Genomic DNA, 26025 nt, shown 5'->3' on the forward strand with positions numbered 1-26025 from the left:
ATGCCGTGGTCTGTGGTGCTACAATATATGGGAAGATCCTCAGTCTATATCCCAAGGTCTCCCTGTATATGCCAGGAGCATTGTGCCCTTCATCCAGGCTGGCTGAGGCTGGGGATGAATTGCAATGTTAAGACCCATGGGGGTGCATGTTTCTCTGTCTCTCTGTCTCCCTTTCTTATGAAGGAAATAAACTTTAAATAAAAGAGGGGGTGTAGCCCATAGCACAATGGTTAAGGGAGCCAATCCCACATGGCCAAACATGGTTAGAGTCTGGCCTCAGCAGCTTGAAAATCACACTAGGCACATGTGCAAGCATGTCCAAAATCCCCATAGGAAGGAGGAATGGAGGAAAAAGGATGGTGGTGCGACCATACCCCTCTGGGAGTTGCTCTCTCTTTCTCTGGTGAGTGCACATGCCCTCCGACAATAAAAAATTGTTTTTTTCATTTTTTTTTTTTAAAAAGGACGTTCCAGAGACCAGGAGATGGCATAATGGTTACGTTGCTGGACTCCCACGTAGTTGACTGCAGTTCGAGTCCTGGACCTGGCAGCTTAAAACTCACACTGGGCACGTGTGCATGTGTGCCCAAAATCCCAAGAGGAGAATGAAGGAGAAGGGACTGCTATGTGGCCATCTCCCCTGGGGGGGTGATTTCTCGTTTTCTGTCTCTCTGTCTTTCTCTTTCTCCCCAGCAAGTGCACATGCCCAATAGCAGAAAATCTCTCTAAAAGGGAAAAAAAAAAAAAAGGATGTTCCTAGATTGATCTCTGACTTTTCTATTTTCCCCTCTCTTTTTATTTTCTTGTATTATCTGGGTAACTTTCTCAACCTTATCTTTCTTTCTTTTCCAAGAAACATTTATTTATTGATTGATCTTTTTATTTGTTGTGATCTTTCAAGCCACCAACCCACAGTCAAACAAGTGGGAATCCAGCCCCTTAGCCACCACATCACCTGTTAGCCTGTCAACCTCATCTTTCTTTTTTTGTTTGTTTCTTAAATTATTTTATTTATTATTATTATTCAATTTGAACAGAGAAAGACAGTGAGAGAGGGAGAATGAGAAAGCAAGCTGCCATGTCCAGGACTTGAAACACAGTCAGCCATGTGGGAGTCCAGCGCCTTAACCACCATGCCACCTGCCTGCCCTATCTACCTTATCTTTCAACTGTTCACTGGAGTTCTTCTTTTCTACTATCGTGTTTCAATGGCCAAGACCTTGTTTTTGGCCTGCAAATGTCCCTTTTTTATAGCATCCTGTTCACATGAGTGTAATATCCTGTCTGGCCTCTGTGAGGATATTCATAATAGCTTTAAAAAAATGTTTCCCCATTCCTAATGAAGACTACATGCACATGTACAAAAGACAGAAGAGAGAGAGGAAAAGAGGGAGACACACCCTCTGCAGGGTTCAGTCACACCGTGATCCCCTTTCTCCAGTCCTTCAGTCCATCAGGATCCTGAGCATGTGCTCAAGTGCCTGACAAGACCCAGGCTACCTGGGTCAGGGGTTCCAACTGTGGTTGACAAATGGCTTCCAGCTCTGCTGCCTAGTAAGCTACCCAGTGCATCAGAGATATCTGTGATAAGTGAGCAGAGATATCTTTGATAATGATATTTTTTTTTTTTTTTTTTTTTTTTAGTGAGAGATTTTACAGAGAGAGAGAGAGAGACAGAAAGAAAGTGAGAAATCACCTCTGGTAGGGAGGGTGGTGGCCATACTGCAATCCCTTCTCCTCCATTCTCCTCTTGGGATTTGGGGCATGCATGCACCTGGCATCAGTTTTAAGCCACTAGGCCTGGGACTTGAACCATGGTCAACCATGTGGGATTCTAGTGTCTTAACTCCTATACCACCTGCTGGCCCCATTTCTCAAAGTTTTCTTCTGCAGCATGATTTCAGCTTACACTAAGTTTCCTGTGCCCATGTGTTTGTCTGGGGTGGGGTGGAGTGGGTGGGGCTGTCTTCTGTATTAGAAACTGTATCCAAAAGTCTGGTAAGCCTTAGCCATGTTCTTATGACCATGAGTGGGAACCAAGGCACTGAGCATGTGTGAGGCTGGCTGACCCTGGGCTCAGTGCAGGTGATCAACTAGGGCTATATCTTGGGGATCTCCTGTGTTGGCATCTTTAGTCTTTCCTCCTCGCTGGTCAGATTCTCCCTGAGGAAAGGTCTTCTGGTATTCTGCCTGGATGATAAAAGTGAGACAGGCAGTTCTGGGGATTCTGTACTACTTGGGATATAGACTCCATGCCCTCAGCTGTGCCTCTCTGATTTTTCCTGGCCCAAGAACAAACTGCCCACCCCTGCCTTCTGAGGGTTCCAAGTAGACAGCCCCTGGCCACAGAGAGCAGGGGAACTTTCACCTAATCCTTCTCATTTTGGTACCTCCTTCATACCTTCTTTACCTCAATTCCAGACGTACCCGTGCTGTCAGTTCCTATGCCTTTTGGGGTTCTGCAGTGCATATCTGGGGGAATGGAATTCCCAGATTTTGTCACTGCTTATAGGACTCAGTCTTCTGGGTTCTGCTAAACCAGTAACTGCTCATTCATCTGCTTTCCAGCTTTCAGAATGCTGGTGCTAATCTCTCCTGTTCTCCTAGGCCTTGGGGGTTTCTAGCTTTTTAGAAAACAATATCAGGGCTGGCAGGCGGCGTGGTCGTTGAGGGGGCTGGACTCCCACATGGCCAACCGTGGTTCAAGTCCCAGACCTGGTGGCTTGCTTTCTCACTTTCCTTCTCTTTCTCTCATTCTGTCCCACTCTAGTCAAATTAAAATAAAGTTAAATAAAATAATTCTTAAAAGAGAGAAAGAGAGAGAGACACCAGATGGTAGCACAGTAGTAATACAACTGGACCCACTTGGGAAAGGTGCTGGGTTCACATCCCAGGGCCTCCCTGAGTACCCCAGGCATACATGATCCAAGTTCATACCCCACTTGACGAAGCCCCAAAGTTGCTTCCTATCTGACCACTCCCTTCATCTTGCCCACAACCATCCCAGACTGATTGGCTTGATCTTTTAGCTTAAAAAGTTTGATGTGTCCATTTCTACATACACAAACCTAAGAGCTAGCAATTTGACCTGAAGCACAAAAAAAAAGAAAAACACCATTTTGTGGCCCAGGATAAAACATTCCCTGCTGCCATTTTGATTTTGAGAGTGGTGACAGTGCCCCTCTAGCAGGCTGGCCATAGTCGTCATTGCGACTATATGCTACTGCCAGAGCAGCCTTGTATGAAGCCCTGTCTCCAGCCAAGTGGCTGTTCTAATTTTTTTTTTTTTTTTGGACAATGCTGGAGGCCAACCAAGGCTGGCTCTAGAGGGGTGACCTTCAGCCAGCTTCTGTTACTGCTGGAGGAGGCTCATCCTGTGGTCCGTGCCTTTAGCCAAAGGCTAAGCCCTGCCCTTGCCCAGCAGGGTGAGTGTGAGGACAAGGACGGAAAAGCTCCTCGGTGATTGTGGACATAGCTTCAGTGCAATCAACAACAGAGGTGCCAGCCAAACACCAACTATCAGCTGCCGAGCACACGACCAGGCAGAGTTGTCTGGGGAAGGGAGGAGATGAACACTCTCGAGTGCAGAAGGATAGACTGTGCATGGAACGTCTCACTGAGTCCCCATGGCCCTACATGGCAAAGGCCATCATCTCCTACTCCTGATGAGAAAACCAGGGTTCCGAGAGGCCTACTTGGCTGCGGTCACACAGTTGGCAAATGACAGAGCTCAGGTTCTACTCCAAATCTAGCTGACATCAGAATCTAATTTTGAGGGAGAAAGATACTATATATAAATGGGAGGATTTCTATTGATTAGAATAAAAGGGAGCATCAAATAAAAGAGGCAATATATATAATGCTGAGCTCACAATGAAGCCCAACTTTTTTGGTGGGAGAGATTTTTGCTATAGGGTGTGAGTGCTCACCTGAAAGACACAGAGAGACAGAAAGCAAGAAATCACTCACCCAGGTGGGATGGCCATGCCACAATCCTTTCTCCTCCATTCTCCTCTTGGGATTTTGAACACTTATGTGCCTGGCGTGAGTTTTTTTGTCACCGGGTCTGGGACACAAACCATGGTCAACTACATGGGAATCCAATGACATAACCATTATGTCATTTGCTGGTCCCTCAATGGGGCCCAATTTTGCTTACAGACATATAGCCACATTTGTGACAACATTTTTGCCTGTTACACTTGGGAGTGCTGCTGCCATCAAGTGGGGTGGGACCAGAGATGCCACTCAGCATCCTATAATACACAGGACAGTACCACGACAAAGAATCACATGGCCCCAAATGTCAACAGAACCAAGTGGAGAAACCCTGACAGGCAGGAGACATCCTCTCAAGCTTTGAACCCGGAATCCACCACTTATGACCTGTGCACTCTTGAGAAAGTTACCTGGGTGTTTTGTGCCATGGTTCACTCATAGGATGGAAGTATTAATGGCATCTGCCTGGGCATAGCTTGTAACACTTCAGTACTGGGCGTCTCAGTAGGTGAACCATTATAGGAGCCCAGGGATGGGTCATTGAGCTGGGGCCTGGCATTAACCAGCCCTTAAGTTCCTTACACTTTCATTTCTTCTATATAGTAGGGATGATCTCAACCACCCTGACTGCTGAGAGCCAATTCTAGGCCCTGCAATGCTGTACGCTGTGATTACTGCCAAGTGAGACAATACCATGCAACCCAGTGACGGCTAACTCAGAACTTAGCTTTCAGACAGCACGAAACTGGGTTCCTTGGAAATTTCTCAAGCCACCTACCTTCTCAATGTCTCCTGGGTGGACCACTGTGGCTAGGTCAGGGGTGGACAAACTAGGGCCAGTAGGCCAGAACCAAACTGCCACTTGTCCTTGTGCCACCCACAAGGTGAAAATGGTTTTTTAAAGTTTCACTGTCCATAAATAATGCTTGCCTAGAACCCAATCAGGCCCATTCAACCACATAGCAATGGCTGCTGATGCAGGAAACAGCAGAGGTGAGTAGCAGTAAGACACTCTGTTACCACAAAGCTGAAAAGAAGAGGGTGTATACGCTTGTAAGAGAAAGACACCAAGAAATATCACCACCTGGAGGATGGCCACAACGCAATCCCCCCTACTGTACTCTTCTCTCAGGATTTCGGGCACACGTGTACACACACCTGGCATGTTTTTCAAGCTGCTAGGTCTGGGCTGGGTCTCAAACCATGGTCAGCCATGTGGGATCCGGTGTCTTAACTACCATGCCACCTGCTGGCCCATAGGTAATGGTTTTTAAGGTTGATAGGAGGGGAGGACCAGCAGTTAGCATAATGACTATGTCACTGGACTCCCGTGTAGTTGACCGCAGTTCGAGTCCCAGACCCAGTGGCTTAAATTCATGCCAGGCACATGTGTGTGCGTGCCCAAGATCCCCAGAGGAAAATGGAGGAGAAGGGATTGTGGCATGGCCATCTCCTCTAGGGGGTGATTTCTCACTTTCTGTCTCTCTGTCTCTCTGGCAAGTGCATGCGCCCCATAACAATAAAAAAATAAGAATTAAAAAAAAAAACAAAAAAACAAAAAAAAAACCTCTCCAAAAAAAAAAAATAATAATAAAGCAGGATGTTCTGTGAAGCCTGAAAGGTTCCAGGTTTGTATCTGGAGACCCTGAGTACGCTAGGCACATGCTTGCTCATGATCCAGGGCTGTATAAAGATGGGATCATAGTATCGAGATGCTTTTAGGGTTGCTGTCTCCCTCGCTCTCTTGATCGTGAAATAAATGATTTTTTTTGAGAGAGGTTTTTGCTATAGAGCACATGCGCTCACCAGAAAGAGAGACAGACAGAAAGCGAGAAATCACCCCCCTGGGGGATGGCCACACTGCAATCCCTTCTCCTCCAGTCTCCTCTCGGGGCTTTGGGCATGCATGCACATGTGTCTGGCATGAGTTTCAAGCCGCTGGGTCTGGGACTCGAACCATGGACGATTACGTGGGGGCCCAGTGACATATCCATCCTACCATCTGTTGGTCCCAAATAATTTCTTTTTTATTTTGACCAGACAGAGACAGAGAGAGAAAGGGAAAGTGAGGGAATAAGCTGCCAGGCCCAGGACTCAAACCGTGGTTGGCCATGTGGTAATTCAGCATCTTTAACCATCATGCCGTGTGCTGGCCCCCAGTCCCAAATAATTTTTAAGAAGGTAGTAATGCCCAGCCCCACCTTGGACTAATTATTCAGTATCTCTAGGGGGTGGGGATCAGCATCTACATTTTTTCAAAAGATCCCCCAGAAAATTCTAACTCATGGTCATGGGAGAACCCCTGACATATTTACCACCAATATTTCAATCCAGGCAGCCAGCTTCGGGTCTGAGCAGAAATCTCATAACAGTGACACTTTTCATCGCAAGGAACATGGGACTCCCTGAAGACCAGATTCTCCTCCCTCCCTCCTCCCCCAACTTTATTTCATCCCATTCATCCCACATCTCTTCCAACAAGCTCTTCTCCACTCAGATCCACATTCCTTTATCTGTTATCTGAACTATGACCCCATTTACACGCCAAGGAAAACTGGCCAATACTGAGGCCTTGCCTGCGTGAGTTCTAGCTCCTTAGATGGTCCAGGCCTTCAGAACAGGATCCCAAGTGCCTTGAGTCAAGAGGGCTCTTTTGCAACTGAACTTTGTCTCCACTGTTATCAGTTAGTGCGAGGATTTGTGCTCACCCAAAGCAGTAGTCAAGGCCAGCACTTTCTGAGAATAGTCTCAGTAACTCTAGAAAGGCCTCGCAATAGCCCCATTGACATGAGGAAACTGAAGTTTTAAGGGTAATGGTACTTGGTCAAGATGACACAGCTCAGTGGCAGAGGTGAGTGGTTCTACCTCTATGATTTTAGCACCTCAATTTTCTTTTATTTTCTCTCTCTCTTTTTTTTTTTTTTTTTGGTACTAAGCGAGTACACTCACCAGAGAGAGGAAATGAGACATCATCCCCCGATGGGGATGGCAAAGCCACACTCCCTTCTTCTCCATTCTTGTCTTGAGATATGGGGTGCATTCGTGCACGCGCACACACACACACCTGGTGGAATTTTCAAGCCACTGGGTCCAGGACTTGAACTGCATAGTCAGCCATCTCAACCTCCATGCCACCTACTGGCCCACCAACTCAAACTTTTCATTTTATTTACTTTTCAGTTTATTTACTTCTTCCATGAGAGAGAGACACAGAGACAGACAAAAGGACAGCACTCCCAACAGAGTCTTGATGTCATGATCCACCACTAGCCTCAGCCAAGTCTGGATCACAGGCACGTGCAAACCCCATGTACTCAGGGAGAGGTCCAGATGTGAACCTGGAACCTTCCCCTGTGGGTCAGCCTCACACAGCCTCATGTTTGCTGCCGTGCCACCACTTGACCCCAGCAACTCTCACTTTGAGCTGAGAAGGGAATGAAGTACTCACCCAATAAAGCATATCCATATTACTATAAACATAGTGACCCCATGTCCTAGACTTGCCAAGGCAATTCCAAATTCTCACAGGTTTATTTTTCTGCATGAAAGTGGCCTGTGAAATGTATTCTCATTGGAATTAAAGCGGACCATTAACTGTGATTCAAGATTTATATGTTAAACTTTTTCAGAAATTAGATTTATAGAGCAGAAAAAATATTTCCTTTGTCAGCCTCAGGGCCTGATTTGAGTTGGGTGTTTTCACCAGAGGGGTTAGATGAGGGCCTTGAAGGCATAAGGAATATGACCTCTATGCTTCCCTCCAGAAGATGCTGACCCAAGTCCTGTTCCCCTGTCCATTTCATGGCCCTTTGATTGGACTGGCCTTGAAGATATCTAGGAGGCTTTCCTTGATGGCTCTGTGAATCTGCTCTGCAGAGGGACCATGGAACTGGAAGGCCATCTCCTCCTGGCACTTAGCTTGGAGGCCTATGGATGACTTTTGTTCCTGTTTACGTATCCATAATTTCTGAATTTTCAACAACAAACATAGCTTTGTTAATTTTTTTAAAGTGCAATGAAATTAAGACCCCCCCCAAAAAAAAAAAAATCAGTAGGTGGGAGTAATAAGCACTCAGGCACAGAGATGCTAACCTGCTCAGAAAATGCCCCTAATTGCCACTCCTGCTCAAGTTCACGTTGACTCGCCCAGGACTTCAGTTTCAAAATGACCTGCCTTCCACAACTTTCACTTTTCCCAGGGCTAGGAGGGAGAAAGGGTGGCTCCCGCCAAGGGGTCATTCCTGAAGCATCTGTTCGCTCCACAGCGCCCTCCTCCAATCGAAGTCACTGACAAGTCTGGCCTCCTCTACCGCCAAAGTCAGCCAGTATTTGCAAGGCGGGCTTCAGCTCCCCAGCAGCGGCCAAAGTTAAGCCCATATTTGCTTGAGTGGAGACGGGGATAAGAGAGACAGAGGGCTGTGCTACAGTGACTTTCAGCTTGACCTCGGGGGCGGGAAGATGACTGCATAGGTTTGTAAAAGATAACAGTCATTAAAACTGCAGGCTTACTTACTTTATTCTGCGATCAGGGAAACAGACCTTGCACTTGGCAGGACTCATGCTGGCTGCCCCGCAGGCCAATCCTACCGGGCTCCTACAGGGGTGCAGAGAATGCACCCCCTAAACCTTTGAAGCAGACCCCGGTCCCGGGGTCCAGTAGAGAAGTGAGGTTGCGACCTGGGGGCAGAGACCCGGCCCTAGAGCGCCTCAGACAGAGCCCTGCCGCAGCCAGCGGTCGCTCAAGTCGGCGTTGCGCTTGCTCCATCCCGAAACGCGCCCAGCGCGCAAGTGTCGGGGCGGACGCAACGGATCAGGCCCCGCCCTGTCCGCAGAACGGCCCCGCCTCCCAAAAGGGCCACGCCCCGGTCCCGCCCCTTACGCGGGCAGGAACTCCGCCTCTCGGGCTTGGCCAATCGTGCGGACTCACAGCTGACCGTGGAGGAGAGCAGTGGAGACTTAAAACTAGTTGCAGCAGGTGGGATGGTGGTTAAGGGCGCTGGACTCCCACATGGCCGACTAAGGGTTTGAGTCCCAGACCTGGCGGCTTGCTTTCTCACATTCCCTCCCTCTTCCTCTGTCCCTCCCTGGTCAAATTAAAACAAATAAAATAAATTAAAAAACAAAACAAAACTAGTTGCTGTCTACACTTTTCAACAAGCGCCTCTGGTGTAGAAGAGTTCTAGCATGTCATACCTGCATACTGGTAGCAATGGATATTTTGAATGTACGTACAGTAGGGAAGTGGAAGGTGCGGAAATTTAAAATATGAATCAGAGGTCTGTGCTGTGCCTATTAAAAGCCTCTCTTGTCAGGAACCAGCAGTTAGCGAGCGTAATGGCTATGTTGCTGGATCCCCACGTAGTCGACCACGGTTCGCGTCCTGGACCCGGTGGCTTAGAACTCAAGCCGGGCGCGTGTGCGTGCATGCCCAAGATCCCGAGAAGAGAATGGAGGAGAAGGGATTGCGGCGTGGCCATCCCCCCTGGGGGGTGATTTCTTGCTTTTTGTCTCTATGTCTCTCTCTGTCTGTCTGGCGAGCGCACGCGCCCTATAGCAAAAACCTCTCAAAAAAAAAAAAAAAAAAGCCTCTCTTGTCAACTTTTGGTTTCCAGATTCCTGTTTTCACTTATCATTTAACCTCTACTCCCAGGGACAGGTTTGTTCTGTGCTTGGAATTGGAACAGGAAGTGAACATGGACTTGGAATCTCCTGGGTCTCCCCTATTAAAAAAAAAAAATTGTTTAATTTATTTTTATATAATGGGAGGGAGGAGGAGTGAGAAAGCAATCGGCCGGGTCTGGGACCGGAACTGTGGTCCACTATGTGGGAGTCCAGTGGCTTCACCACCACATCACTACTGACCTCGGGTCTCCCACATGAAAGCATGTGCCTCCAGGACATGCCCCTATATAAGCCCCTGAAGTGACTCACCCTTACTAAGTGCCTGTTTGTGCCATTCTCTCATTTAATACTTACAGTAAGTTCGTTGTTTTTTACCCCGCAATGCAGATGACCATGGCCCAGAGATAGATGTGTGATGCACAAATGGACAAGCTGGACCAGGCAAACTGATTCCAGTTTGAATTGATTAATAAATGCTTCTTGAAGTAATATTATAAATGCAAAGGATCCAAAACACTGCCTAGAAAACACCAGGATAATAAATGTATCCTATGTTACATGCAAATAAACAAGCAAAAACATAGCATACATTGTAACGTGAATGCTGTTTAAAGTAACATGAATGGGGCTGGCAAGTGGCATGGTGGTTAAGGGTGCTAGAGTTCCATATGGCTTACCACGGTTCAAGTTCCAGACACCACAGCTTGCTTTCTTACTTTCCCTCTCTCTCTCTCTCTCTCGCTCTGTCTCTCTGGTCAAATTAAAATAAATAAATAAATAAATTTAAATAAAATAATTCTTAAAAAGAAAAAAAAAAGTAACACGAATGTTGGACCAGCAGGTGGTGTGGCCCACTCCACAGTTCAAGTCTTGGATCCCGAGACTTGAGAATCACACCAGGCACATGGGTATGCTCAAAACACCTAAGAGAGGGAGAATGGAAGAGAAGGGACTATGTCATGGCCATGCTCCCTGGGGGGTGATTTCTCATTTCTTCTGTCTCTATCTATGGAGAGCACACACACATCCTATAGCAAAAACTAAAACAAACAAACAAACAAAAACCCTAAAAGTTGGCAAATAAATATGCTCCAAAAGGCAGGGACTCAGCTGAGGTGACAAAGATGTTGGTGTACTGAACAGCAGTGCTGGAAACCACATAGCCTACCATGGGTTTGGATCCCCAGGCAACCTGAAAATACTCCAGGTAGGAATACACCTAAGATCCTGACGAGCTAGGGGACTGGGGATCACAGTGTGATGAGACCCCATCAAGGATATTGTCTCTCTTTATCTCTCACACATACTCTCTCTCTTATGAATAAAATATATGTATTTTAAAGGCATAAGAAGGGCCACCCCTCCAAAGGGTGTCAACCATGGGCCACAATGTAAACTGGATCTTCCCCTAAGTTGTGTAAGCAGCCCTACCTGAAGGCAGAGGTTGGTTGTGCTCTAATCACATGTTAAATAACATTTCAATAGCCAGTTTAGAGAAAAAGACAGGTGAACAGAATTCTCAGTTCTTCAGGGTTTCTAGAAAATTCTTCACAACCTTGTCATCAATTCTTCCAAAAAAGAAAACCACATTAGGCTGAAAAAAAATTTTTTTTTGCAGAGGTTTTTTTGCTATACGGCATGTGCGCTCACAAGAAAGACAGAGAGAGACAGAGAGATAGAAAGCGAGGAATCCCCCCCCGAGGGGGATGGCCATGCCGCAATCCCTTCTCCTCCATTCTCCTCTCAGGATCTCGGGCATGAACGCACACATGCCCAGCATGAGTTTACCCACTGGGTCTGGTACTTGAATTGTGGTTGACTACATGCGAGTCCAGCAACATAGCCATTACACCAACTGCTGGCCCCAGGCTGAATTTTTCTAAAGTTTTGAAGCAAAACCAAAATGTATTCATCCTCCAAATGACCCAAATTTAAATGTAGCCCCCCCAAAATAGGGACAACAATGAAAAATCAGATAATGAAGATATTTCAAAACACTCCTACTCTACCTCAAAGTCAATGGGGATCTTAAGGAAGAAAACTGCTCATTGCTTACTTTCAACCAAGCCCATGAGAAGTGTTTATTCTCTACGTCTAAAACATCAACTCACCATTCTCCTCTCTGGATCTTGGGCACGCATGCACATGCGCCCACATAAGTTTAAGCCACCAGGTCCAGGACTCGAACAGTGGTCAACTACATGAGAGTCCAGCGACATAGCCATTACGCCAACTGCTGGTCCCGATAGTTGAGTTTTTTGATGAAATGGTTCAATGTAGCAGTGGTTGCCATCTCATGCTGTAAGACTTTCCTCCCAGACTTATCAGAGGCTAAATTTAACTTGCTGGTATTGCAGAGGGAAAATACAAACCAATGACAACATGCACACGAAAGCAACAACATCAAAATTCACATGGGGGTGACTCGCAGTGCAGTGGAAAGACTGTGCAATGAATGGCACTGGGTCTGCCCTACACTGGAGTCTGACCTTGGGCTAATCCCTTTTCTCCACTTCCTCATCTATAAATAATTTTCCTCATCTAAATATAATTTGTCTTGATCGAAAGTAAAGCAAAATAAAGCAAAATGTAACAATTGCTTTCACTATATTATGAGGGAAAATGTGATATTAAGCGTAGAGCAGAAGTAAATTATTTTTTCTAACACAGAATACTAATTCATGAGAGAGAGGGGAGCCTAGTGGCTGGCATGGCAGAAACACAGCTCTCTGTGCTGCTGGCCCCACCTAGGAAGGTTCTGGGATGGTATCTACAGTTTCCCAGTATACACTGGGCACACACACACATTCATGATCCAGACTGGCTAAAGCTGGGTGTAGATCACAGTGTGAAGACCTTGTGGGAGATGCCTGTCTCTCTGTCTCTCTCACTCATGGAAATAAATAAACAAAAGAGGGAAAGGGAAATTGGGTCAGCCGGTGACTTGGTGATTAATGCAGCTGGATCTGACATGGCTGACTGCAGAGTCTGAGTTCCAGACTTGAAAAACATGTAGGGTACATGTGAGTCTGAGTTCCAACTTGAAAAACATGTAGGGTACCTGTGAGTATATTCCCCAAATCCCAAGAGAATGGGGGAAAAGGGATAGTGAAGTAGCCATCCCCCAAGAGGTGCTTTCTCACCTTCTTTCTTTCTGGTGAGTGCACATACCCTATAGCAAAATTTTTTTAAAAAGGGGACAGTTAGTTGTCCTGTACCTGTAAGAATTTCATACTCACCACCCTGTCACACACACGTACAATCACAATATCCGTTCCATAAATACAACACTTCAAAGACAGGGCTCCTTTTTCTCTCAGGCTTCAGGAAAACATTCTAGGAGCTCAATAAATTTGAAACTGGGGATCCTGCCAGCCCTTCTTGCATCAATAATTGAATAAATATAGGAAGATCTTTGGCATTCCATCCAGACACAGAGAAACATTTACAGACTATGTAAAGGTACATGGTCAGGTTACTGCTGGGAGCTGATGAGAAGAGGTGAAAATGGGGAGGCAGGGCAGAAGGAGTTGGAAGGGTCCCTGCAAACCCACCCAGGATACTACAATATTTGGGAGAGGTCTCCATGTCAGTTCCCTACCTGCCAGATAGGACTCCCCCCCCCATATATGTCCAGACCCCATGGAGTCTTCTTTGCTTTCTGGGGTTCAGGGTCTGCCCTGCTAAACCTCTTACCTCAACATTCCCGACAGGAAAGTGAGTGGTGGAGGAGAGGAGGCTCCTACCCCTGTGCACTGCTTTGAACCTGACCCTTTATCAAGGACACTTCACCTGCCTTTGTAATCTCTCTTTCTTTTCTGCAGACATTTGAAGGTGTGTGCTCTGATAGGGCTTGGCAATATCTATGACCAAGGGCAAGATCTTAAGGAGAAGCCCATTCAAATAATGGCAATGGAGACCCTTCTGGGTAGTCCACTCCCAGCATTTGCTCCCACTTGATCTCAACCATCTTCTGAAGTTAAGCTTCTATAGAACAGGAAGTTGTAGGGCCAACAGATAGCATGGTAGTTAAGATGCTGGATTCCATCATGGCCGACCATTGTTCGAGTTCCAAACCTGGCAGCTTGAAAATTACATCAAATAAATAGATTAATTAATTAATTAAAAAAATAATTAAGTTGTAGCTCAGATAGGTAATAGGATATAAGTCTGAGCTCTCAAGACCTGACCACAAATCCTCAGCCCTTACTATGACACTGTACATCACACTTTTTTCCCCCTTTCTCCTTCCTTCTTTTCTTAAGTTTATTTTTATTTTGCTAGATAGCATGCATGTGCACAAGAGAGAGGGAGAAAGCACTCCCCTATGGGCCATGGTCATGCCACAATCCCTTCTCCATTTTTTCCATGCTGTCAGGATTTGGGGCACACACGCGCAGGTGCTCAAAGTGTTTTTCAAGCCATCGAGGCCAGATTCAAACCACATGGTTGACCACGTGGGATCTGGCTCCCTTACCCACTGGGTCACAGAACTAGCCCCTGTACATTAGATTTAATGCCAAGGATTTAAAGCTTTTAAACAAACTGACGTGCTGTGTTCGCCATAACTCAGTTAAGCCTAACCCAGACCTGTGAGGTCAGTAATACTGTGACCCCACATTAGAAGACACTGAGGCACAGAAATTCACACAAGGTGACCCTGAATCACATGCTGCTAAGTGAAGAAGCGGGCATGTTGGTGTGGTGGTTGCCCTCCAGTTAGTGAGCATTTAACTATCCCACAACTCTCTCAACATATGATGGCAAATGTTCTGGGCTAGTGAGCTCTCCAGGCCCCTGGCCCTGGCCCCTCTGAGGGCACAGGCTGGGCCTCACTGTCTCTGTATTCACAGTGCCCAGTGCCCAGCAGAGGTGCGGTCAATGGTCTCTGCAAGTGAATGAATGGGGCGAAGCTTAGCTTCTCCACTTAACTCTTTCGTTCCTAGGATGGCCTCACTGTCTCCTGGCACCCAGGCCACCTGTAGTAACTTACCAAGGAGGCAATGGCTCTCAGTTCACAGGCTTTTGTTCCCATTTTCCAGCTATTCCCTTCCCAATTGCCCCAGCTCCCTCCCTGCCATCTATTCTTCCATGCAGGAAGGAAAAAACCACAGACTGTTGGAGCCACAGAGGACCAAGTGATGTCCCCAAGGTCACACAGCTTAAATGTACGAGGGAAATCACCCGACTCCTGACTCTTCCCATAACAGAACAAAGAGGAAGATGAAGGTGCCTTTTTGGAACCCAAGCCTCTTATCCTCTAGGGGAGTTTGGGCAGCTACACCAACACTAGCAGGTTACAGACTGATTTCTGACCCAAAGCTGCTGAGGCTCTCAGTTAAATCATAGTGGAGACCCAGACCTCTCTGGGCTTCAGCTTCTTATCTAAGAAGCGAGATGACATTTCCTTCAATTTCTTAATACTGTTCCATTATTAAACATTGTTAAAATATGTTATTAAAATGATATTTAGAGAAGAAAGTTAGAAAGGGTAAAAGAGGGACCAGACAGTAGTGGAATGGTAAAACACAACACTCTGCAAAGCAATCCCACATGGGAAAGTTCAAGTCCAAAGACCTCCCTTGGTTTATGGGCACACGAGTGCCCATGATCCAAGGCTGGCTGAGGCTGAGGGTAGATTGCAGTGTCAGGGAGACCAGCAGTTAGCATAATGTCTATGTCGCTGGACTCCTGTGTAGTCAACCGTGGTTCGAGTCCCGGACCCGGTGGCTTAAAACTCACGCCGGGCGTGTGTGTGTGCATGCCCAAGATCCGGAGAGGAGAATGGAGGAGAAGGGATTGTGACACGTGGCCATCCTCCCTGGGGGGATGATTTCTCGCTTTCTGGCTCTCTGTCTGTCTGTCTGGTGAGCACACGCGCCCTATAGCAAAAAACCTCTCCAAAGCAAACAAACAAACAAACAAACACCCTATTAGGGATGCTGTCGCTCTGTTTCTAACTCTTGCTCATGGAAGAAATTAATATATAAATGAATTTTTAAAAAAGAAAATGTGGGGCTGGCAGGTGGCATGGTGGTTACGGGCACTGGACTCCCACATGGCCAACAGCAGTTCGAGTCCCAGACCTGATAGCTTGCTTTCTCACTTTCTCTCTCTCTCTCCCTCCCTCTCTGGTCAAATTAAAATAAATAAATAAATAAATAAATAAAGTTAAATAAAATCATTCTTTAAATAGAAAATGCAAAAAGCAATGCAGAAGAAGGTTAAATCACTCAGAATTATACCACATAAAGATAGCAATTATTTGCAGTTTGGAGACACTCCTCACAGTCTCTCTAGACAAACAGACACACAGAAACACACACACATGCACGCACACACGTACTTATTAAGTAGAGCATTTTTTGTGCTTATAATGTGCCAAGGTCTATTGAAAGAACATCGAGTACAATCTACAATCACTTATCTGAAACTCCCACGGTCAATGTACTTTGGAACTTGGAATTTTGTTTTTAAGAAGGTAAAGCTTTATGTTCCATCTTATCATGTTAATATTTCAGAAGCAGGGGGGCTAGGATGGCATGATGGTTATGGCACTGGACTCCTACATGGCTGACTGTGGTTTGAGTCCCGACCTAGTAGCTTGCTTTCTCATTTTCCCTCTCTCTCTCTGTCTCTCTCTGGTGAGTGCACATGCCCTGTAGCAAGTTTTAAAAATAATAATAAATTAAATTAAATTAATTTTTTAAACATATTTCAGTGGCAGAAGCATGAATATTCATGCAAAATGGGACAAAAAAGACTCTGTCTCTCTGGTGAGCACCCTATAGAAAGTTTTAAGAGGGAACCAGCAGTTAGCGTAATGGCTATGTCGCTAGACTCCCACGTAGTTGACCACAGTTCGCGTCCCGGACCTGGTGGCTTAAAACTCATGCCGGGCACGTGTGCGTGCGTACCCAAGATCCCAAGAGGAGAATGGAGGAGAAGGGATTGCGGCGTGACCATCCCCCCTGGGGGGTGATTTCTCACTTTCTGTCTCTATGTCTCTGTCTGTCTGGAGAGCGCACACGCCCTATAGTGAAAACCTCTCCAAAAAAAAAAAAAAAAGAAAGTTTTAAGAAAGAATAATAATATTAAATAAATAATTCTTTAAAGACTATAAATAATTCGGGACCAGCAGTTAGCGTAATGGCTATGTTGCTGGACTCCCATGTAGTCAACCGTGGTTCAAGTTCCGGACCCGGTGGCTTAAAACTCACGCCGGGCGTGTGTGTGTGTGCATGCCCAAGATCCCAAGAGGAGAATGGAGGAGAAGGGATTGTGGCATGGCCATCCCCGCTGGGGGGTGATTTTTCGCTGTCTGTCTGTCTCTCTGTATCTGTCTGGCAAGTGCACGCACCCTATAGCACAAACCTCAAAAAAAAAAAAAAAAAAGTAAAAAATAAAGACAATAAAAACTTCACAACAATCCAGGATGTGTTCTAATAAATGAGTTTACCATCAATTTATTAATTTCCACTTCATAATTTTCTATTTTAGGACTCTAGTTGGGCAATCCTAACTTGCCCCCTTCCATCCAATTCACATGCACACCCCACAGGGTGGCCCTAGTAGGGGAACAAGCTAGTAAGAAGTAATTTTGAACCTGGGTATCTTAGCTGAGACCTACTGGACTCTAACCACACCGCCACTTGTTCAGCAAAATGAGATCATCCTGCTTTAGCTGCAGTGGGACATGCTGTTAAGATACTGTGCTCCACAGGGAGGAACCACATGGGAGGTCTGGGTTTGATTCCTGGTCCAGACTAAAGGCTTGGTGCAGTGGGATATACCTATAATCCCAGTGATTAGGGCAGGCTGAAGCAGATCATGGTTCGAGTCCTGAAACTGAGGGCTTGCTTTCTCACTTTCCCTTTCTCTCTCCCTGTCTGTCTCTAGTCAAATTAAAATTAAAATAATAATAATTAATAAGAGTAAATAAATAACTCTTGTAAAAAAAAAGCAACAGCTAAAAAATATATAAACAAATAAAATAGGAGCCAGAAGGTGGTATAGAGGTTACAGCACTGGACTCCCACATGGCCAACCACAGTTCAAGTCCCAGACCTGGCAACTTGAAAATCACTTCAGACACACATGCGTGCATACCCAAAGTCCCAGGAGGAGATTAGTGGAGAAGGAATTACAACATGGCCATCCCCTCTTGGGGGGGGTGGGTGATTTCTGACTTTCCCTCTCACTGTCTCTCTCTTCTTTCCAGCAAGCACACATACCCTATGGCAAAAAACTACAAGTAATAAGTAAAATAAAAATTAAAAAATCAGGACCAGCAGTTGGTATAATGGCTATGTCGCTGGACTCCCATGTAGTCGACCATGGTTTGAGTCCCGGACCCAGCAGCTTAAACTCAATGCCAGGCATGTGTGCGTGTGTGCCCAAGATCCCGAGAGGAGAATGGAGGAGAAGGGATCGGCATAGCCATCCCTCCTGGGGGGTGTGTGATTTCTTGCTTTCTATCTCTCTGTCTCTCTCTGTCTTTCTGGCGAGCGCATGTGCCCTATAACAAAAAAAACTCTCAAAAAAAATTAAATTAAAAATCAAATAAGATTTACAAATGGCAGTATTTTGTACCTTCATTTCAGTTTTGTAGGTGAGCAACGTTATTTTTTTTTTCACTGCCAGACTCTTTTATTGGCCACTCAGAGCTACATTAGCTGTTGCCACCAGGAATTCTGCTTTTCCTTGTGCTGCCCTTCCTGTGTCTCCCAGCTCTGCAGAGCCGGCTCCCAGGAACACAGGCCTAGAAGACAAAGGAGTCGCCCTGTGGGGTCCAGCCGCCTTATCCTGCACCACCCTGTCTTCAGGGAAGGTGTGTCTGAAACCAGCCCCAGGGTGCAGCCAGGCTACACCACCAGAGGCCGGCTTCAGTGTTCCTCTCCCTCCTCGTGCGACCACCAAGACCAGGTTCAGATCCGATGGGAAAAGGAACCGGAGGGTGGTGAGCAACTATTTTGCCACATCATGCAATAGTCTCCTTAGGTCCATTTCTAAGGGTTGCATGGGAATTCCAAACCTCGAGACCGTTCCAAGTCTAAGGAAAGGTCAAGTCCCAACCCCTGCACTGAAAGGAATCCAAATGGGAAGAGAAGGAAGGAAAGAACTGGGCAGACAGCACAAAGTCACAGGATCTGTTTTCTTAGCCAGTCCTTGTCAGGTGGGGAAAAGGAGAGGAAGGGTGAGGCTAGCACAACCATAATCCAAAGTCTGGGTTTAACTCCAGAACTAGCCTAAAAAAAAATCACAAGATATACACAAAAAGAATTATATGAAACAAAAAGTCTGCTCTTAAAGAGCGACAACAACAAAGTGCCTATTGATCTGTTCATCCATCCACCCATCCATCCGTCCATCTAATCAATCTATCTATCCATCATGCATCTATCCAACCACCCATCCACCACCCACCCATTCATCCATCCATCTATTTATTATCTGTCTGTCGGCCCATCTTTCTATCCAATCTATCCATTCATCCCCATACTCATTCATCATGAGTTTTGCCCCTGAAATGCATAGTTCTGACTTTGGCGAAGTTGTGTTCCACACTTGATTCAAGCTCCTGGAAAATACCCATGAATCAGCACTGGGCTAGGTAGTGGGAAAAAACCAAGACCACTATAAACATGGCCCTGCTTTCATGGAACTTGTAGTCCACTGTAGGAGGCAGGTAACAGCCAAGTACACGAACAAGGAATTAAAGGACCTAATCTTAGGCCAACCCCATAGTGCAGTAGTTAAGTTCTGTGCACCTGGGAGCCAATCCTTCATGGCCACCATGATTCAAATTCCAGCCCCAGTGACTTGAGAAATATTCCAGAGCTGTGTGTGCATGTTCCAAATCATACAGGATGGAGAAAAGGAAGAAAAAGGATTATAGCATGACTGTGATCCACTGGAGGTGCTTCCTGCCTCTCCCCATCTCTCTGGCAAGTGCATGCTCTCTCTGGCAATGAAAGAAGACATAATCTTAGGGAGTAGGTGCTGTGAAAACAACAAATCAGATGACTGATAAAGAAACAGGGAGTAGAGCATGAGGGTTATTTTAGAGTTGGGAGGGGACAGGGGAGACCCTTGGAAGAGGTGACACTGACAGGTAGAGTGGGGAGGGAAGGCTGGACTGGCTATGGAGTTGGTGGAACCTCATCGGAAATAAAAATGTGGAGCTCCCTCTTAAAAATGGGGCTAATCTAGTGGCACAGTGCTCAGGTGCTATGCAGAAGAAGGCAGATCCCACATGGCCAACCAGGGACCGAGACCCAGACCCTTTGTCTTGAAAAACATGCCAGGTGCATTCACACGTGACCAGGTTCCTGACAAGATTGGAGGAAAATGGGTTGCAGTGTGACCAGCCCTGTTTTCTCTCTCTCTCTCTGTCCTCCCTCCCTCCCTCTCATGCATACCCACTGGCATAAAACAACATTGTTAAGAATTTCAAGACAGTGACAGCAGAGAATTAAAAATGGTCCCTCTGGGTATGCCCCTGTACTGTGCTGTTTCCTTCCTGGCGTTGGAAACATTCCGAAACTACCTTACCTGCTCACGGGGTCATGTGTATGCTCCCTATCTTCTTGCTAGGATGTGGGCTCTTCGTGAGCAGCAGCCCTATCTGTCTGTTCCCTACCAGAGCTGGCAACATAGATGTGTCCCCATCCCTACTACCTGCTGAGATACCGCCCCATGCCCCCACCAGAGATCCCTTCTCATGACCTCTGATGTTCAACTCTAGTGAACTGTTTTTTTATTTTTTAAATTTTATTTTTTTTATTTTTTTAATTTTATTTATTCATTCATTTATTTTAATTTGAGCAGAGAGAGAGAGGGAAAGAAAGTGGGAAAGCAAGCCACCAGGTTCAGGACCCGAACTGCAGTCGGCCATGTGGGAGTGTCCAGTGCCTTAACCACCATGCCACCTGCTGGTCCCCATCCAGTGAACTGTTTTTATAAACTTATTTCCCCTGATCCCTGCTGAAATTGCAATGTTGAGGAAAAAGGAGGAGTCTGGAGAGGAGAGGAGGCTGGAGATTGTTGACAGTGCACACCCTGGCACATAGGAAGAACATGGATTTGTCGTCCAACATGCCTGGCCTTGAACTTGGCTCTGCCACATCCCAGCTGTTTATCTTAGAAAAGAAACTTCACCTTTGGGCCAGTAGGTGATATGGTGGTTAAGACTACTGGATCCCACATGGCTGACTGTACAGTTCAAGTCCCAGATTCAGCAGCATAAAAGACACAATGGGTATGCCAGTAGGTGGCAGAGTGGTTGAGGTGCTGGATTCCCACACAGCTGACTGCGGTTTGAGTCCTGAACCTGGTGGCTGTCTTTCTCACTGTTTCTCTCTCTCTGGTGAGCACATGTGCCTTACAACTAATTAAATAATAATAATTAATAAAGTCAATAAACAATTCTAACAGAAAAATAGGGGGGAAAAAAGACACACTGGGCTTGTGTGTGTTGTGTGTGTGTGTGTGTGTGTGTGTGCCCAAAAATCCTTAGAAGAGAATGGAGAAAGGATCACAGCATGGCCATCCCCACCAGGGGGTCATTTCTAACTTTCCCTCGCTCTTCTCTCTGGAGAGCACACACACCCTATCGCAAGTTAAACAATAATAATAATACATAAAGCACATACACTTGTCAGAGAGACAGAAAGCAAGAAATCACTCCCTGAGGAGATGGCCACACCGCAATCCCTTCTCCTCCATTCTCCTCGTGGGATCTTGGGCATGCATGCACACGCGCCTGGTGTGAGTTCAAGGTACCGGGTCCAGGACTCGAACCACGGTCAACTACATGGGAGTCCAGCAACATATCCATTACGCTAACTGCTGGTCCCAGAAAAACAAACCTTTCTTTTCTTTTTTTTTTGGAGAGGTTTTTGCTATAGGGCGCATGCGCTCGCCATGAAAGACAAAGAGAGACAGAGAGAGAGAAAGCGAGAAATCACCCCGCAGGGGGGATAACCATGCCGCAATCCCTTCTCCTCCATTCTCCTCTCAGGATCTTGGGCACGCATGCACACGTGCCCGGCATGAGTTTAAGCCACCGGGTCCGGGACTTGAACCACAGTCGACTACATGGGAGTCCAGCGACATAGCCATTATGCTAACTGCTGGTCCCAGAAAAACAAACCTTTCTGAACCTCGGTTTTCTCTTCTATAAAATGAGGCTCTACCACCAGCCTATACCCTTGTTACAAAGGATAAATGGGAATTTATATAAACTAGGTAGCAGGAGGGTGTGGAAGCACTGAGTAAATCCAGTCTTGGGTGACAGGGCACCAGAGGGCAAAGGACAGGCAGGGAGAAGAGCTGGGGTGGAACCTCTTGCCTATTAAGCACCTGCTACATATCAAACCCTGCCCACTTTATAACATTATCTTATTCAATCCTTCCCACATTTTACAGAGCAGGGACTGAGGAGTGAAACAGTGAAAGATCAGGCCCAAGGTCATAGAGTAGGGGTGGCAGAGCCAAGGGTTATAGCCAACTTTATCTGGCTCCAAAGTCTGCAGACCAGACTCTGGCACCTTCCCTTCCTTGAACCCTTCTAAAAATTCCAGTCTTCCCCTGAATTGTCGGTTTAGGCCAGACTCGCCTTTTCTTTTTTCTCAACCTTCTACTTCCAGCAATCAGGGTTAAAATCATGGAATTTTCTGTGGAAGAATCCATCTCGACTTTTCTCATTTGGGTAGAAAGAGTACAGGAGATGCTTAAAAAGATAGCCAGTAAGGCTGGCCCTTTAGTACAGTGGTTAAGCCACGTGAATTGGAAGCTAGATTCCACATGGCCGACTGTGGTTCGAATTTGGCTCTGGCAGCAGGAAAAGCATGCCAGGCATGTGTGACCAAAATCCTGATTGGAAGGAAAAAAGGAGGAAAATGACTGTGGCATGACTACCCACCATTAGGGGGTGCTTTTCCTCCCTCTGCCTCTGACAAGCATGCCTGCCCTCTGGCAGTAACAGGAGGAAATAACAGGCTGGAAGGAAGGAACACAGGAATGAAAGAAGGTCCTTCTGACTGGCAAAGTCAGGGTGAGTGGATCTCTTTTTCTCTCAGCTTACCCGTATTTCCCAAGTTTTCTACTCTTTTAATACTTTGGGGCTGGAGGAGGGGACAGTTGATAACAACAACGACAAAAGCTACTAACTGCACCCCTGGGATACTCCCACCTGTTGTGAACCTACAGGTAGCCATTTCCAACAGTCCAATTGATCGAGACAGTTAAAATATCTGAGTTTCCACCTTTGGGGTACCCATACTGGGTAGGCTTGTTTTTCCATTGTTGGTTACTTGCTGAATGAGTGAGTGAATATCTCTGGGAGGTGGACAGAATCGTCCCTCCTTCCAAATTCCCATTATCACTTGTGGCTTTTGCCAGCCTTCGCTGACTGGGCTTAAATTTGAACTAATTACACACAAGGGCATCTTTCCCAGTGAGGCTGAGATTGTCTGGAATGTCACTTCCTGGCACGGGGTCCTGATACATGGAGTGGGTGCTCAGTGATGGATTTTGGAAGGAGGTGAAGAAGGAAGGAAAAAAGAGAGGCATATGCCTTCTGCTTTTTTATACAGCTACCCTTGAAGTATTGGTGTCAACAGATGGTTCAACTGAGGGGGGAAGGGCTGAGAAGGTGCAGACTCGTCCAAACTCTGTGCCCTACCCCCTGACCCAGGGACGGAGAGAAAGGAGATATTACCTTATCGTGGGGACATGAGTCTCGGGCTCGCCTGTGGTCACAGCAGCCTCTGGAGACAGGGCACCCAGGCTGGCCCGGCTGCCCTTCCGGGAAGTCTCACGAGAGGAGCTGGCACCAGGTTCCTCGTCAGAGGAGTTGTCGTCGAAAGAACCCAGGATGAAGTTGGTCATCAGCTGCCTCTTGATATGCTCCTGCTTCTTGTCTTCCTTGGAGGGCGGTATGGCTCGTGGGCCCTGGAGCCTGGCTTGGGAGGACAGGCCATCGGTATCTGGGGTCTCTGGGTCTTCACTCTCTGTCCCATTGGCTTGGAGCTCTGGGGTGAGTGATGCATCATTGGAAGAAAGGGGGGTCCTTGGGGGCTTCTGGTGTGAGGGCAGTTGGGAGTTCCTCTGCCGACAGGTATCTTTGGGACCTTTGTGGGAGGCTGGTTTGGCCTGGTCAGGAGTCTTTGGCAGAGAGCTGTCGCCATTGTTCTGCACAGGCTCCCCTGTGCCGTTGGAGCCTGGAAGGGACTCCTGGCTTGGGATGAGGCTTGCTCCTGATTTTCGCTTGGTGATTGGCTTGGAGTCTGTCATTTTTCCCCAGACTTTTAACCATGAAAAGGTCAGGCAGGAGAAAATCAGACAGGATAGAAAAAGAAGCAAGACCATTCAGAAAATCTGTAAAGAGAAAGGGAGAAGCATTTTAGGGTATGTATCACTGAGTTATTTCTCTCCTAGAGGAGCTAGAGAGGTGATGGGGCAGTTGGGGTGTGTGTATGTGTGTCTGAGAAGCACTGGACAGAGTGTGGGAATGGGGTTTCCTCTCAGCTCCACCCATAATGTGTTCTGTGGCCTTCGGCATGTTTATTAATCCCTCTGGATCTCGACTTCCTGCCTCTAATTTTTGTATTAAAAAAAATTTTTTTGCAAGGCTGGCAGGTGGCGTGGTGGTTAAAGTGCTGGACTCCCATATGGCTGATCCCAGTTCTAGTCTCAGACCTGAGTGTGGGAATGGGGTTTCCTCTCAGCTCCACCCATAATGTGTTCTGTGGCCTTCGGCATGTTTATTAATCCCTCTGGATCTCGACTTCCTGCCTCTAATTTTTGTATTAAAAAAAATTTTTTTGCAAGGCTGGCAGGTGGCGTGGTGGTTAAAGTGCTGGACTCCCATATGGCTGATCCCAGTTCTAGTCCCAGACCTAGCAATCTGCTTTCTCAGTTTCCCTCTCTCTCTCTCTCTCTCTCTTTTTTTTTTTTTTGTCTCTATCTAGTGAGCACATGAGCCCTAGTGCAAAATTTAAAAAAAAAAAATCATAATAAATAGTAATTCTTAAATTTTTTTTTTTTTTTTTTTTGCTATAGAGTATGTGCACTCATCAGAAAGATAGAGAGGGGGAAAGTGAGAAATCACTCCCCCAGGGGGAATGGGGATTTGGGGCATGCACGCACACATACCTCACATGTTTTCAAGCCGCGGAGTCTAGGATTCAAACGCACTGTCAACTACATAAGATCCAGCCACCTTAACCACCTTGACACTGGCTTGCTCTAATCTATGTATTTTAACATATGATCAACATACATCATCAACATGCATGCAAGAGAGAAATAAATTAGATCCTGCATGTTAAAGGACTCTGTTTTGGGACCAGCAGTTAGCGTAATGGCTAAGTCGCTAGACTCCCATGTAGTCGACTGCAGTTCGCGTCCCAGCCCCAGTGGTTTAAAACTCACGCCGGGCACATGTGCATGTGTGCCCAAGATCCCAAGAGGAGAATGGAGGAGAAGGGATTGCAGTGTGGTCATCCCCCCTGTGGGGTGCTTTCTCGCTTTCTGTCTCTTGAGCACAGGTGCTTTATAGCAAAAACCTCTCAAAAAAAAAAAGAAAAAAAAAAGGACTCTGTTTTATCAGCATGCTTTTTTTAAAAAAAATAATAATTTATTCAATTTTATTTATTCATTCATTCATTTTCATTTGACCAGAGAGAGACAGAGAGAGAGTAAGTGAGAAAGCAAGCCACCAGGTCTGGGACTTGAACCATGGTCAGTCATGTGGGAGTGTCCAGTGTCTTAGCCACCATGCCACCTGCTGGTCCCCTCAGCATGCTTTTTAATGCCAAAGACTGGACATGGGTTAGATGGTGGCACGGTGGTAGCACAACAGACCCACATGGAAGGATTGAGCTTGCATCCTTAAGTCTTTCTGTACTCTCTGGGCACATGTACATGTCCATGAGTCAGGCCGTCTGAGGCTGGGGTTGGATCACAGTGTGAGGAGCCTGTTGGGGACCCTCTGTCCTTCCCCCCGCAAAAGGAAATAAGTAAGTAAACTTTAGAAAACAATGGATATAACCCAATGTTCATTAACTGATGAATGAATGAACAGACTGTGGTATATCCATACAATGGAATATTATTCAGCCATAAAAAGACATGAAGCACCAGTACATGCTACAATGTAGATGAACCTTGAAAACATGCTAAATGAGAAGAGCCAGCCATGGAAAACCACATACGGTATGATTCTGTGTATATGAAATGTCCAGAACAGGCAAATCCGCAGAGACAGAAAGCAAATTAGTAGTTGCAGGAAGCTGATGGACAGAGGTGATGGCTGAAAGTTATGAGGTTTCTATGTAAGATGATCACATTGTTCTAAAACTGGCTGTGGTGAAGAGTGTCCAGCTCTGTAAACATACT

At 46.3% G+C, this 26025-nt stretch overlaps 1 protein-coding gene and 1 pseudogene across 2 annotated transcripts in view; both read right to left on the reverse strand.

The window, feature by feature from the left end:
- Positions 1-26025, reverse strand: part of ACACB (acetyl-CoA carboxylase beta) — a 127150-nt gene that overhangs the window by 92086 nt on the left and 9039 nt on the right. The window contains exon 2 of one of the 2 annotated variants that reach the window (XM_014588962.2): positions 23345-24003. In XM_014588962.2, coding sequence (XP_014444448.1) covers positions 23345-23994 — 650 coding nt within the window. In that variant the 5' untranslated portion in view covers positions 23995-24003. Of the gene's footprint in view, positions 1-8512; positions 8772-23344; positions 24004-26025 lie in introns of those variants that run through there. The other variant, XM_006151486.3, reaches the window with a different exon arrangement.
- Positions 18452-18579, reverse strand: LOC114008331 (uncharacterized; annotated as a pseudogene).

The sequence above is a fragment of the Tupaia chinensis genome, unplaced genomic scaffold, assembly GCF_000334495.1.
Source record: "Tupaia chinensis unplaced genomic scaffold, TupChi_1.0 Scaffold000320_1, whole genome shotgun sequence".
Taxonomy (NCBI): Eukaryota; Metazoa; Chordata; class Mammalia; order Scandentia; family Tupaiidae; genus Tupaia; species Tupaia belangeri.